The sequence below is a fragment of the Diabrotica undecimpunctata genome, chromosome 2, assembly GCF_040954645.1.
Source record: "Diabrotica undecimpunctata isolate CICGRU chromosome 2, icDiaUnde3, whole genome shotgun sequence".
Lineage (NCBI taxonomy): Eukaryota > Metazoa > Arthropoda > Insecta > Coleoptera > Chrysomelidae > Diabrotica > Diabrotica undecimpunctata.
This window is the reverse complement of record NC_092804.1, coordinates 63,983,307-63,996,322: the sequence shown is the minus strand read 5'-3', so window position 1 is coordinate 63,996,322 and position 13,016 is coordinate 63,983,307. Positions and strand designations below refer to the sequence as shown.

General features: G+C 31.1%; 1 protein-coding gene across 1 annotated transcript in view; it reads left to right on the top strand.

Annotated features, from left to right (window-relative positions):
• Positions 1 to 13,016, top strand: part of LOC140434632 (voltage-dependent calcium channel gamma-5 subunit-like) — a 1,250,929-nt gene that overhangs the window by 828,203 nt on the left and 409,710 nt on the right. Inside the window, exon 5 of the mRNA XM_072523038.1 lies at positions 10,344 to 10,468. Within this exon, the coding sequence (XP_072379139.1) occupies positions 10,344 to 10,468 (125 nt within the window). The remainder of the gene's footprint in view (positions 1 to 10,343; positions 10,469 to 13,016) is intronic.

Sequence of the window (13,016 nt, the reverse complement as noted above, 5' to 3'; positions counted from 1 at the left end):
AGACAAATCACAGAAAAAGCCATCGGGTACAATAAACCAGCCTATCTATGTTTAATATACCTTATAAAGGCTTTCAACCGCATCCAAGTCAAAGACGTCTTACACCTACTATATAAAAGAAATATACCAATCAATATTATACTAACTATACAAAACATCTATTTAAATAATCAAATACAGGCAAAGATAAATGGAAAACTAACACAGTGTATACCAGTACAAAGCAGAGTCAGACAGGTTAACTCGTTAAGCCCACTTCTCTTTAATATAATAATGGATGAAATAATACAAGCAGTACGTAAAGGTCATGGTTACAGAATGGGGAACAAAGAAATCCAAATATTATGTTATGTAGACGACGTCGCATTAATCGCCGCGACAGAAAACGAGCTCTAAAGATTTACACATATCTTCAATACAATAGCCAATAAATACAATATGATAATATGGGCAGAAAAAAAGAAATATATGACAACATGTATATGATGTAAAATCGAAATTGATGGCAAAATAATAAAGCAGGAAGCAAGGGTTAGATATCTGGGAATAGATATAACTAGTTACGGAGATGTTGAAGAAGATGTACGACAACAAAGCTTAAAAGCAAGTAGAGCGACAAGATATCTTAATGACAAAATCGAAGCGAAGACAAGACCTGACAGATCTAAAATGAGACGACTACTAGAAACAACTGAGATGAAAATACTCAGATGAGTATCAGGAGAAAAGTCTGTTGGATAGGGAGAGAAGCGAAAACATAAGAAGAGCATGCAACATAGAAGGCATAAATGGATGAGTGACAAAACGGAAACAGGAGTGAAACAAGCACATCAGTAGAATGGCAGAGGATGGGATAGTACGAATAGCACGAGATAAGTCTCCAAATGGACGAAGAAGTATTCTGCCGTCCTAACATGAAAGGTCCTATCTGCAAAATTTAGGTTTTGAGAAAATCCAGTTTTTGTTTCTTTTCATTGTATAACGCTTGGTTATTTAAGAAACTCTTTATGTTTTATTATTATTGTTATATTTATATCGGGGAATAAAATTTAATTGCTAGTCATAATTTTGATTTATTATTTCCAGATTATTTGATTTTTGATTATATTGTCATTTAGGACAATTTAGCTTAGTGTATATATGAAATATTTTATTTGTAATACATACTGAAATTGTCCTAAATGAAAGTAAAATTCTAATTAACACTTTTAACTTTATTATAATAACTTATAATAACTATAAGATTCACAAGGAAACAAAGTTCCTGTATTTGGCTGTATACCATATATTAAAAATTTTGAATAAAATCCTTTATAAAAAGGTATATAAAAAACCCAGTTGGGCTATGTTGCATTGACAAAACGTTTTCGGAATAAATATTCCATCATCAGTGTCCTAAAATAGTATTTAACCACTTAATTAAAAAGAACATGAAAAGATTTAAGTTTTGACTAAGGTTAATGTAAAAGTGTGGTTAATACTTACAAGTTAATACATGGATGTAGCTACTAAATATGTGGGTAAAAACCATTTAAAAATTATTAAATAAGATTTGATCTACATTACGTCTAATTTACATTTAAGATGTTAAAGTTACCGTTGGATAGGTAACAGGGCGACATATGACTCTACATTAGTTGCGAGTCCTGAGACGGTATGTCTACGAGGACTTTGTCAAAGCAACTGATTGAAATGACAATTTTGGCAGGTTAAGACGGAAGTTATGACAGAGCAGTCAGTGTAACTGTATATGTCTATTTAAGACAGAAGACAACGTTGTTTAAAAATTGTGAAAGTTGAAATAAAATGAAATTATAACAGTATCAGCCATCAATGTTATTGTTTTAAATTATGTATGTGAAATGAAATTGTGGTGAGAAAATTATGTGATTATAGTTAGGCAACCAACTATACAGTGTCGAGTGGTGTGATGAAAAGATTCTTATATAAGGCCCTTTATGTTTTAATAACATTTGGTACCTGGAAAATGGAAACTAGACACTGGTGGAAAGTTGGGTTCTTGAAAAAATATTGGAATTGATATATTTAATATGTGAGGATGTTGTTCAATGAATGAAATAAAACTATTATGATATAAAGTTCATGTAAAACTTTTTATTATATATATATATATATATATATATATATATAATATATTTATATTATATTTTATGAGTCATATGTCGCCCTGTTACCTATCCAACGGTAACTTTAACATCTTAAATGTAAATTAGACATTAGATATTAACTTGTAAGTATTAACCACACTTTTACATTAACCTTAGTCAAAACTTAAATCTTTTCATGTTTTTTTTAATTAAGTGGTTAAATACTATTTTAGGACACTGATGATGGAATATTTATTCCGAAAACGTTTTGTCAATGCAACATAGCCCAACTGGGTTTTTTATATACCTTTTTATAAAGGATTTTATTCAAAACTATAAGATTATTTTTTCTATCAGTTACACCGCGACATATATTACGAATTTAGGGCCTCGTTAGCGTATCTCACTATAAAAATATCTTTTAAATCAATAAAATCATTTTTGCACAGATCACAGTTAGCAGGTTTTCTACATCAGCTTCATGAGATGAGTGGCTTTTTTGCGTATTTCAAGTGCTTCGCAGTCCCAGCATTCTTCATTTCTTAGACAGGCAAAGGATATATTTGGATCATTAAACACACTTTTTCTGTATAATTCGTAAGAAAAATCATGCTTACATCACTGGGAAGGTATTTTCTATAAAGAGCGTGCTCTCTTCTGTATGTCGCCAGAAGAAATATCTTACACACACCTTTTCGGCTTTCTCTGATATTAGATAAGTAGTATTTGTAGGAATAAACTTTTAATTTTGAGATGAACTTCTTTTTTTCTCACTTTATGTTATGCAGCTTAAAACAAACTGTTTTTGGTGTTCTTTTTGCAATCATCAGTATTGTGTATTAATGTCTTTTATGCGAAATGTGCCTAGTATGCGAAATTTTTTTGGCGCAATTGAATTTGCATTTACATGAATTTTTAACTTCATGAATTCTTATGTAACTCTTTCTTTTTTGTTTTTCCTTTCGACAAGTGGCTGTTCAATTTTTTCCCTTTTGTTATTTCTCCAGTTTTTGTGCACAGTTTACTTTCAGCTTTATCAACTGCTTTGTTTATAATTGTGAGCTGTAAAATGAATATCTCGAATGAAATCCTGAACGAAGTTTAATTCTTTTTCTTCTGGTTCTATATCGGATAGGTTCTATTACGTTCTTTTAGTTCGATAATTGAATATCTTGAATTACTTAAGTTTACCAGATTACCCGAGAAAATATTTTGGTTAGGTTCGTAACTAGAATCTGACTCACTTCCATTTATATTATTGTCGAATTTGTTGGACGGCACAGGTGCATAATCTGGATCATTCTCAATTTTGGCTAAATACACTAAGTTTACATCTATCGCTGTTCCGGCTTAGTTACACTGCATTGCTACTACCGAAGAATATAGACCCATATGCGTCTATGTTTTTTGCTACTACTACAAACAATAATTACAGACAGTTATTGATTTATGGCTTATACCTAAGGTAACATTATTTAACTTACCCTTCATCTATTTTCCACAATATATATTTACTTAAATTACAAAAAAATATGAGAATGCATTCAATGTCTGTCAATAACAAATACTTTTTATATTTAAAGCATACATATAAAAAGGAAGAAGAAAAAGAAAATTTTTTTAGTTACCGAAGGTTAATTCTGATTCTTTAGAAGGCGTATTACGAATCTAATTTCCAGCAAGTCGCTTTCGAAATAATATCTTAAAAAAAACGTAAGTAAATTTAATTATAACAGATTCAGTATTTAATATAATAGAGAAAGGTTAAAACTACAAGATAATTAGAAATATATAAAGTTTATAACTAAAATGTAAAAAACTTTAAAATCCATCAGTACATAATACCTTGTCGATTTGGCTTTAATTGCTTTAATGAGCTTTGTCAATGTTGGTTGTCTCCATTTAAAACCATTTAAAGTTTTTTTTTTCTTCCTTTCATAATTTAACAAAAGTGCAATAAATTATAATAATAAATTTCGGTCTTCGTTATTGGGTTATCTATCCACCACGAGTTTTCTAAAACTCTGGAAACCGATTCGGTTTTTCGTTCGCTGATTCGTAAATTTCTGTTACGGTCTAACTTTTATGTAAATCAGTGGCAGAAACTTGGCCTCATTATCGAGTAAACTGAAAAGTTACTTTAGAAACTTCTTTTATTAGCTACAGTCATAAATTTAATTTTACTGTCACCAAACTAACAGGAAATAAAACTAAGAAAATGTACTTATTTCTTTTAAGATATATACGCTGGTGAGTCGAGTAATGGAAAGTGGACATAATAAAAGGACTTTGGTTTTGATTTTCGGTCATATAAAAGTTTTATTAAAATAATTAGAATTTTTTTTAAGTAACTTCTATCAAATTATAGTATGTCTAACATATTATACTTTAAGGTCAGCATGAAGCTATTTCTGCATTATTTACACCTCTCAGATACTATTCTCTGTCGTATTTTCCTTAACTAACTATTAATTCTTCACGTACTAAAATAGGCATAGAAAATAGTAAAACAGTCCGTAATTTCTTTTTACGTACAAAAATAGATATTTTTTAAAACTGCCATTTTTAACCCTTTAAGCTGCAAGTTTATTATGATCAAATTTTTTTAAAGTTTTTATAGATCATAGTTTTTAATACTATAGTTAGTACAATAAATACTAGATTTTGAATATATTTTTGTTTTTTCTATGGAAAAAATGCTTGTCAACCGTTGTACCAGAGTTCACTCAAGAAATAATTTTTATGCTAGTTTCTCTGGTACATAGGGTATACCAAATGATAAAAGTATATCAATAATAGGTATAGGAGTTTAAATAATACAAAAATACTGCACAATATTGTAATAAAAAAACAAAAATATAATAATAAAAATAATAGTTCAGGCACTTGAATGATATATTTTAAAACAATCCAAGCACAAAGCCACTTCACAGTCTACGCACTCTATATCACTGCGTTTTTGTAATCCCGTTTTTGAGTACTGCTGACATCGTCTTCGTGTGGTTTTCTGCGGCAAATAACCAACATTTTGAAAATACTCCATGTTGAATGGCCTCCCATTTTTTTATTCGCAGAAAACTCTTTTATAAAACTGGTAGCCAATTTGGATCTATATTCAAGGTGAGATATTGCTTTTTTTCTACTGATACTTTGCCGTAGGGATTATTTATAAAGTATGTAAGAATTTGCTCTGGATGTTTCAAAACGTAATAAAATAACTTCATCCATCATCGACGACTTTTCCAAGCTACTGAGTATGTCTGCATTCGTTGGTCAAGCCGGTCAACATCGCCAATATACATATTGTAGTCTACCATGACTTGAGGACAGCGGATGTTTTCCCATTTTATAGTTTTTGATGTCCTCAAAACAAAACCAGTTTCTGCACGATTATGCATATTGCTACATACGGTCACAGATTTTGAGCCACGATCCTTTCACTTACAGTAACATCATTGCAGACAACTCCATTAATTTCACCCATTTTCATTTTTCTGTCATCTACTAAATGTTTGGAAAATATTTTCGTGTTTGTCCTACTGTTTCACAACCAATATGACCTAGTTCTGATGACTTATTTATAAGAGGAAGTGTGGTAAAAAAAATGTCAAGGTACAAGCAGTGTCCCCTTTTTTTTTTCAACACTTTAATTAAATTCAGTAGAACTCTTTTCCCTAGAGTATGTTCGTTAGTCCGTTCAGGTTCTCTATCTTGATATACCTTAAAATTGATGAGGTAACCTGTTTCAGAACATGCCATTGCTCAAATTTTTATACCCCTCTTTATGAGTTTTATTGGCATGTACTGTTTCAGAGTAGTCCTTTCGTTAAATGCAACCATACTTTCAATAATTAAAATATTTCTGCTCGGAGAAAAATATTCCATAGAGGTTTTTTTTTTAATTTTTGAATATGAGCTCTCACTTTGTACAACTTGTCAAATTCTAGAGTTTCTCTGGCTGGAATTTGTTGGTTAACATTCAAATGGATATATCTTAATATTTAAAAAAATTATCTTTAAAAAGAAAATATTATTAATCCTTTCATTATGAAAATATGGATCTGCAGACCAGTATTTTTTGATAACAGGTAAATTATTTAATCCCATTAGAATTAAAATTCCTACGAAAACTTTCAATTTTTCGAAGCACAAATCTAAATTTTTGTTAAAATATAAATTTGACTGTTTGACAATGTATTGTAGTAAAATGTAATTGAAAAAAAAAATTAAAGAAACTTACTGGGTAAGTACTGGACGGTATCACTTTCGAAATTTTAATTTCTGCATAATTACAATTCTTAAATTTAATAGGTATTCTTGGTTCTTTAGACCACCCCTTAAAATGATTGGTAACATCAAAAGTTGCTTCATCTTCACTTGATGATAAAGCATTCATATTTTTGTTTTGAGGTAGTTTTTCAGGCTGGTAATCTCTGTCTGCTACAGAATCATCTAAATCCTCGTGTTCTAAACAGTCATAAATTGTAGAATTTTTACGTTTTCTATGTAGGGGTTTATAGTTAGTTACTGTATCTATTTTGGCTGTACTACTTCCAGGCAAAGTAGACAGCAGTATTGTAGATGAACTTCTGCTAGAAGATCTTTCTGATGGTGTGTCAGGTTCTACTTCATTTTCAGCATCTGAGTCCCCTTCAATCTCGGAATGTTCAGCTTGATCATCAGTTATTTCATGTAATATTTTGGCTAACTGTTCAGTTGTAAGGCCCCTCTTCCAATACTGTATATCAGTATATTTTTCGGAGATCTGTAAAAACATGCATGTGGGGTTATTGTAGAAAATATTTGCTAACCGCAAATAGATTGGTTCATAATGTATGACGAAAATGTATAAAAATGACCAACACAACATATGAAAAAAATTTAGGATATTTGTGACGGTTATAAATATTTATATTTTAGAGGAAAGTTTGGGACTACATTTTTCTAAAATATCACATTTAAAATAATTTTCAATTTTCTTTACTTTTGATATATATTTTTTATTCTGAAACTATTGTATATCCTTATATTGGTAATAAAAAACACTTACCCTTTATAGCACTCCTCAATGTTTAAATTTTAAAGAAAAATAACAAAACATGTTTAGCCACGTGCTAATTGCAAAAAAGAAGCACACTATAGTCCACTGGTAAAAATGTTGTACCACTACAATGTTTACAAGTTGAGTAATCGTTATAATATCAGAGCCATCTATGCATTACTTATTAAAATACAGGTATAGATGTAGATAGGTAGAAATTTGATTTGTAATACTTATTTACTTTGACGAAAATGTCTGGTACAAGGGTAAGACCAAACAAAGTGTTAAACAATATTGCCAAAACAAAAGCACAAACAGAAAAAGGGGCATGTATACCTTTTGTAAAAATTTTTTTAATAAACTTAAATTTAATAAAATTTTTGTGATTACTGGTATACAAACAACTACACGAATTTTATTTTCTTTGTGGATTTTAAAAACAAAAAGGAAAAGCGAACCAGATCAAGGCTCAGAATGGAACTCTTTTGAGAGAGTATATGTACTGAAAAGGTGGCAGGAATATTTTAGTATGCTACTAAATGGAGAAAGTAAAAGTAAAGGTAGATACGGTATAGAACTAGAATAAAAGGAAACTAAGCTACCAATTCTGGAAAAATAAATAAAGCAATTCCGTCTCTAGTCAGAAATAAGTCACCTAGAGCAGACGAACCACCCATAAAAATATTTAAATGCGACAGAAGAACGTTTGTAACCCTCTTTCACAAACTAATATTACAGGTATTGCAAGAACGCACTTTACCAGAAAATCCTTAAACTGAAATTAAATGCCCAAAAAAGGAAACATGCTTCACTATTCCGACTTTAGAAGGATTTCCCTTCTTTACGGCATATCAAATTTTGTTTCTGATAGGTAACGAACAACTCACTCACTACACTGACCTATACCTAGAAGAATTCTATTAAAGAGGATTTTTTAAAACAATCGATCACATATCGTCCATCATATTAGAAAAAACGATGAAGTACGACATAGACTGACATTACATCCTCGTAGACTTTAAGGCAGCGTACGAACCTGTTGACAAACCCTAATTATATTCGGCTACGATGAAATTTAAAATAGCAAAGGAACTAGTGGAAATAACTTAAAACAGAATAATATTGATACTTAGTTTAGAAAATTGATGTCTGAATTTACCTGCTCTTAAAAAATACAATTGTTTAAAGTATGATAAATTAATAATTTGAAAATTGTATGTATTTAATGTCTTGACGTAAATTATACAGGGTGTTTCAAAAAGGTATGTCATAAATTAAATCACGCATTCCGGGGACAAAAATAAATTGATTGAATCCAACTTAACTTTGAACAAAAGTGTACACAAAAAAGTTACAGCCCTTTGAAGTTACAAAATAAAAATTGTATTTTTGCATTATCTCCTAAACTATTTGACATTTTGTAATAAAAATGGACACGTTACTTTCTTGTTCTGAACGCATTTTTCATACAAAAGAGACAACAAAATCTAAGAGCAGAGAAAAATTTTAAGGAAGGTGTGCAGCCCTGAATCCCCCCAAACTTTTGAGTACGTTTAAATTAAATGAATTTTGTGGCATCATTAGTTTAATACATTATTTTTAAAACTTTTTTGCCTCTTGTTACTTTTTCTAAAAGTTAGTTTTTTTCTAGTTGGCCATAAAATTACAATTAGTTTCTAGGGATAAAATAATTACAAACAGTTCCATCAATAATAGTCAATAATTTGAAGCTATTATTTTATTGTGTCAATAAGATTAATATTAAAAATTTTGATATTACAATGACCAATACGCATTTCAGGAAATGGCAGATATGCATTTTACTTTGGGTAAGTTGGATTAGATTAAATTATGATTTCAATAAACTATCGGGAATATCGTAGGTGATGGTCAAGAAAATAGTGCAGCAGCCGCAAGGCGTTATGCAGTAAAATATCCCAATCGAAATACACCTAATACACGATTATTTCTGACCATTGATCGTCGTTTACGGGAAACGGGTACATTCCAACCGCAAGTTGCTGGGAATAGTGGTCATCTAATAATGGATGCACCTGATGAAGATATTTTAGAAATCATTGAAGAAGTCTCTGGAAGAAGGTAACAGCTACTCAACTAAATTTGTTTATTTACCGACGAGGCTACCTTAACTAGAAATAGAATAATAAACCATTATAACGAGCACATTTGGACCTACGAAAATCCTAACGCCAAAAAAAAACGACTCATCACCAAAGGACTTTCAAAGTTATTGTTTGGGCAGGAATTGTGGATAACAATCTAATAGGCCCAGTATTTCTTCCCAACAATTTAAATGGTGATAATTATTTGCAGTTCTTGGCAAACGATTTAAAAGAGTATTTGAAAGAAGTGAATATTGCAATAAGGCAAAATATGATGTTTCTACAAAATGGCGCTCCACCGCATTACAGTAATGAAATCCGGGAATACTTTTGCAGGTAGTATCCTGGTCGGTGGATTGGAAGATGTCGTGACGCACCTATTTCTTGGCCATCCAGAAGACCAGGTCCTAACCAAATGAACTTTTGCTTTTGGGGGTTTATGAACGAGAAAGTGTATTATGTAACAATAAAGGACGAACAACAAATGAAGTTAAAACAACCTTAAAGACATTGAAGAATTATTGTGTGCAGGAGTAATTCTAATTTGACACAACGCGTCTCTTAACTTGTAGATTTGTAGATTCGGTAGAAACTCAAATTTTAAAATATAAGAGAGCAAATATTTAGAGCACCTTAAACAAAACACATATCTATATCTATATATATATATATATATATATATATATATATATATATATATATATATATACTTTTTTTTACTATACTTTATATAAGATTTTTAGGTTTAAATATTAATTTTTTTCTCCACCGGATACCTCCATTAAATAGACACTTTATCCGTTACGACTACTGTCCATTCAAGAAAGAGTTCAATGTAGTCTGTTTTTATGTTATTAAGAATATTCCAGACTCTCTCTATGTACCATAAAAATACCCAAATAAAGTCAACTCTGAATAAAAGATTAGTTGAATATTACTTATATATTTTATATGCGAAAATCGCCAATTATTAACTGTTATGATCTTTTACATATTGTAACACGTAAATTTTAACTAAAATTCTGATCCCAATTTTCATTCAAAATTCATTAATTAACTCTTTTGTTTCAGATACTGTACCGTACTGTGTACAATGGCTGTTGTGTTGCATATTTTGGCGACATTGTGTGCAATAATTGGCCACTGTAACAGTGATAATAAAACTATTATTGGATGTGGATTCTTCATCCTATCAGGTGAGTGATGTAATTTACCTTGGTGAAAAAAATTTTTAATTAGAAAATTTAACTAAACAATGCAAATTAATTTAATTATTACTATAAATTTCTTAACACAACAAAATGACAAATGAACGATATTAACCTGCAATCTGGAATCGTAGAATAAGGTTTTAATTACTTTCGTAATAAAACCGTGACTTATATAGAGTACTGCAAAAAGTATCAATATCGTTTAGAGCACTCACGATAACAGCTGGATAAGATGTAGACGATAAAAGAAGGTATTTTGCCCTCATAGGTAAACATATTGACAAACGGGTCTGACCTCGTGGTACTGACCTCGTGACATGCGTGGTACCATGAAAAAAAAAAAGATCGTCAGTGAAACTTTGTAGAAGAGTACTTCTTTTTATCGAATAAAAAAACGAATCTAAGCACTCCACATTTTCACTACAGACACAGCTGACGATACTTTAACCACACGTGTGAACTTGTATTATGACGCTTTCTCGGTTTTCCAACGCCAAAAACGCTCGAGAAAGACAGAGACACAAGCACGCACCGATTCAACGCGCCTAATTCTCTAGTGCTGCGCGCGCAGCGGACCGATCATGTTTGAGTGGAAGAGAGACGCAAGGCATTCGCCGGTCCGGCGGGCCTCTCTCTCGTTCGGTGACTCATCGTAACAGACGTGAGCGGGCGTTACACTTTTTCATGAGTGACTCCGAGCCACAACCTAATTTAAGACGTTGTCACGTCAAAAAAGAAATCATAGATAAAATTTGAAATTATAGAATTAATTTAGAAACAAGGAAAAGCTATATCTGATAAGTATAAGAGAATAAACGGCTAAATTTGGAGAAAAATAAAGACTGCAGAAGGGTTTGGATAAAAAGAAGTGTGGAAAAGTGTAACTGTTTGATTCTAAATACCGTATACATAATACGCACAAAAAGCTTATAAAAGTGGCAGGTGCATACGAAAAAAAAAATTCATCAGGTATTCCTTGACGACAAAGAAAAACTTATAATTTACTAGCAATAAATCCTAAGCGCATAAAGCTCTCAAATTACGCAGTATTTCGCGATAATTACACTTATAGGGTTTTGATTATGCATTTTAAAAAGGAAATAAAACGTTAAATAGAGTTTTTTGTGGCAAATGGTCAAAAACCGCGGAGTGCTAGCATTTAAAGAAGTGCGTTTTTGAGAAAAACGGGTGAATTGTCCCTATGCACTAGGGTGTATTTAGGCAAACTCTGTACACTTTTGTATACAATTCAACAGAATAGTTGTATAAAATAAAATTTTCTATCTGCGTCACCTTATAAAATCAAAAATATTTAAAAAATATATGTATTCAAAAAACAAACAAAAAAAAGCACGCAAACACGCGATTTTTTTTCCTTATAACTTTTGCTTTACAGACAAAAGCTTTTATCCTTCTTTTTAAACATCACGTTTGGTAAAAGTCTTGAGTCGCACTATCCGAGATATGATTTTTTAAAGTTCGCCACTCACATCATTTTTGGGTAATTTTTTCTGTTTTTCTGCCAACATTGTTCTATAACTCTTTTCTACGTAGTTGGGATTGGATTAGATGTATGCGATGGTATACTCATCATCATCATCAAGCCTCAAAAGTCCACTGCTTAGCATAGGTATCTTCTTCGTGTTTCCAACCCCGTCTATCGTGCGCCACTCTCATCCAGTTTTTTTTTTTTAAAGAAAAGACGTTAGTCTTTGTATGTGGGTATATTTTATTTTATAAAAACCCTTAAAAGGGCAACATTACAAGCACGAACGTTTTCGGAACAACTGTTCCATCATCAGGTTAAAATACCTAAAATAAGTATAAACCATTTAATTACAGCAAACTTGGTTTAAAATTTTGACTAAGGTTAAAAAACAATAAAATGGTTATACTTACAGGTTACCATGCCTGAGCCACCAAAATATTTGGGTAAAAACCCTTTAAAATGAAAAATGTTACCAAAGATTGTACATAATGTTGATAATATTATATGATGTTTAATATTTTAATTAGATTTTACTTCAGGTAACATACACCCATGCTTAAGTGAGTTCCAGTGTCCGGAGAGTAAACCTCTTCAAACGGAATACGGCTGGTAACTGATTGATAAAATACCTATGAACGGTGTCAAAAACAAAATGTCAATGAACCATGAAACAGTGTTAGTTAAACATTATATTACTACAGCCAAAAGATTTTGATGATGTTAAAATGATAACAGCAATCCAGGTGTTGGGATTTAAAAATTTTTCTATAATTATTTAATATTGGATGTAAAAGATGTAAATTACTGGTGTTGTTGAAGGTCATGTTTAAGAGGATGACGTATGCATTAGGCAGCTTATGTTACTCTTTATCGTATGGAGTGTGGTCTAACACTCTCTACACTACTGTCACAACACTCCCTCCAAAAGAATTTTTCAGCCCCCTATTGTTAACATCATATCTTTTATACCTCACTATTTCATTATTTTACAATCTTCACGTTTTCATCATATTCCTGTCCATTCTTTTTTCTTTTGCTAGTTCT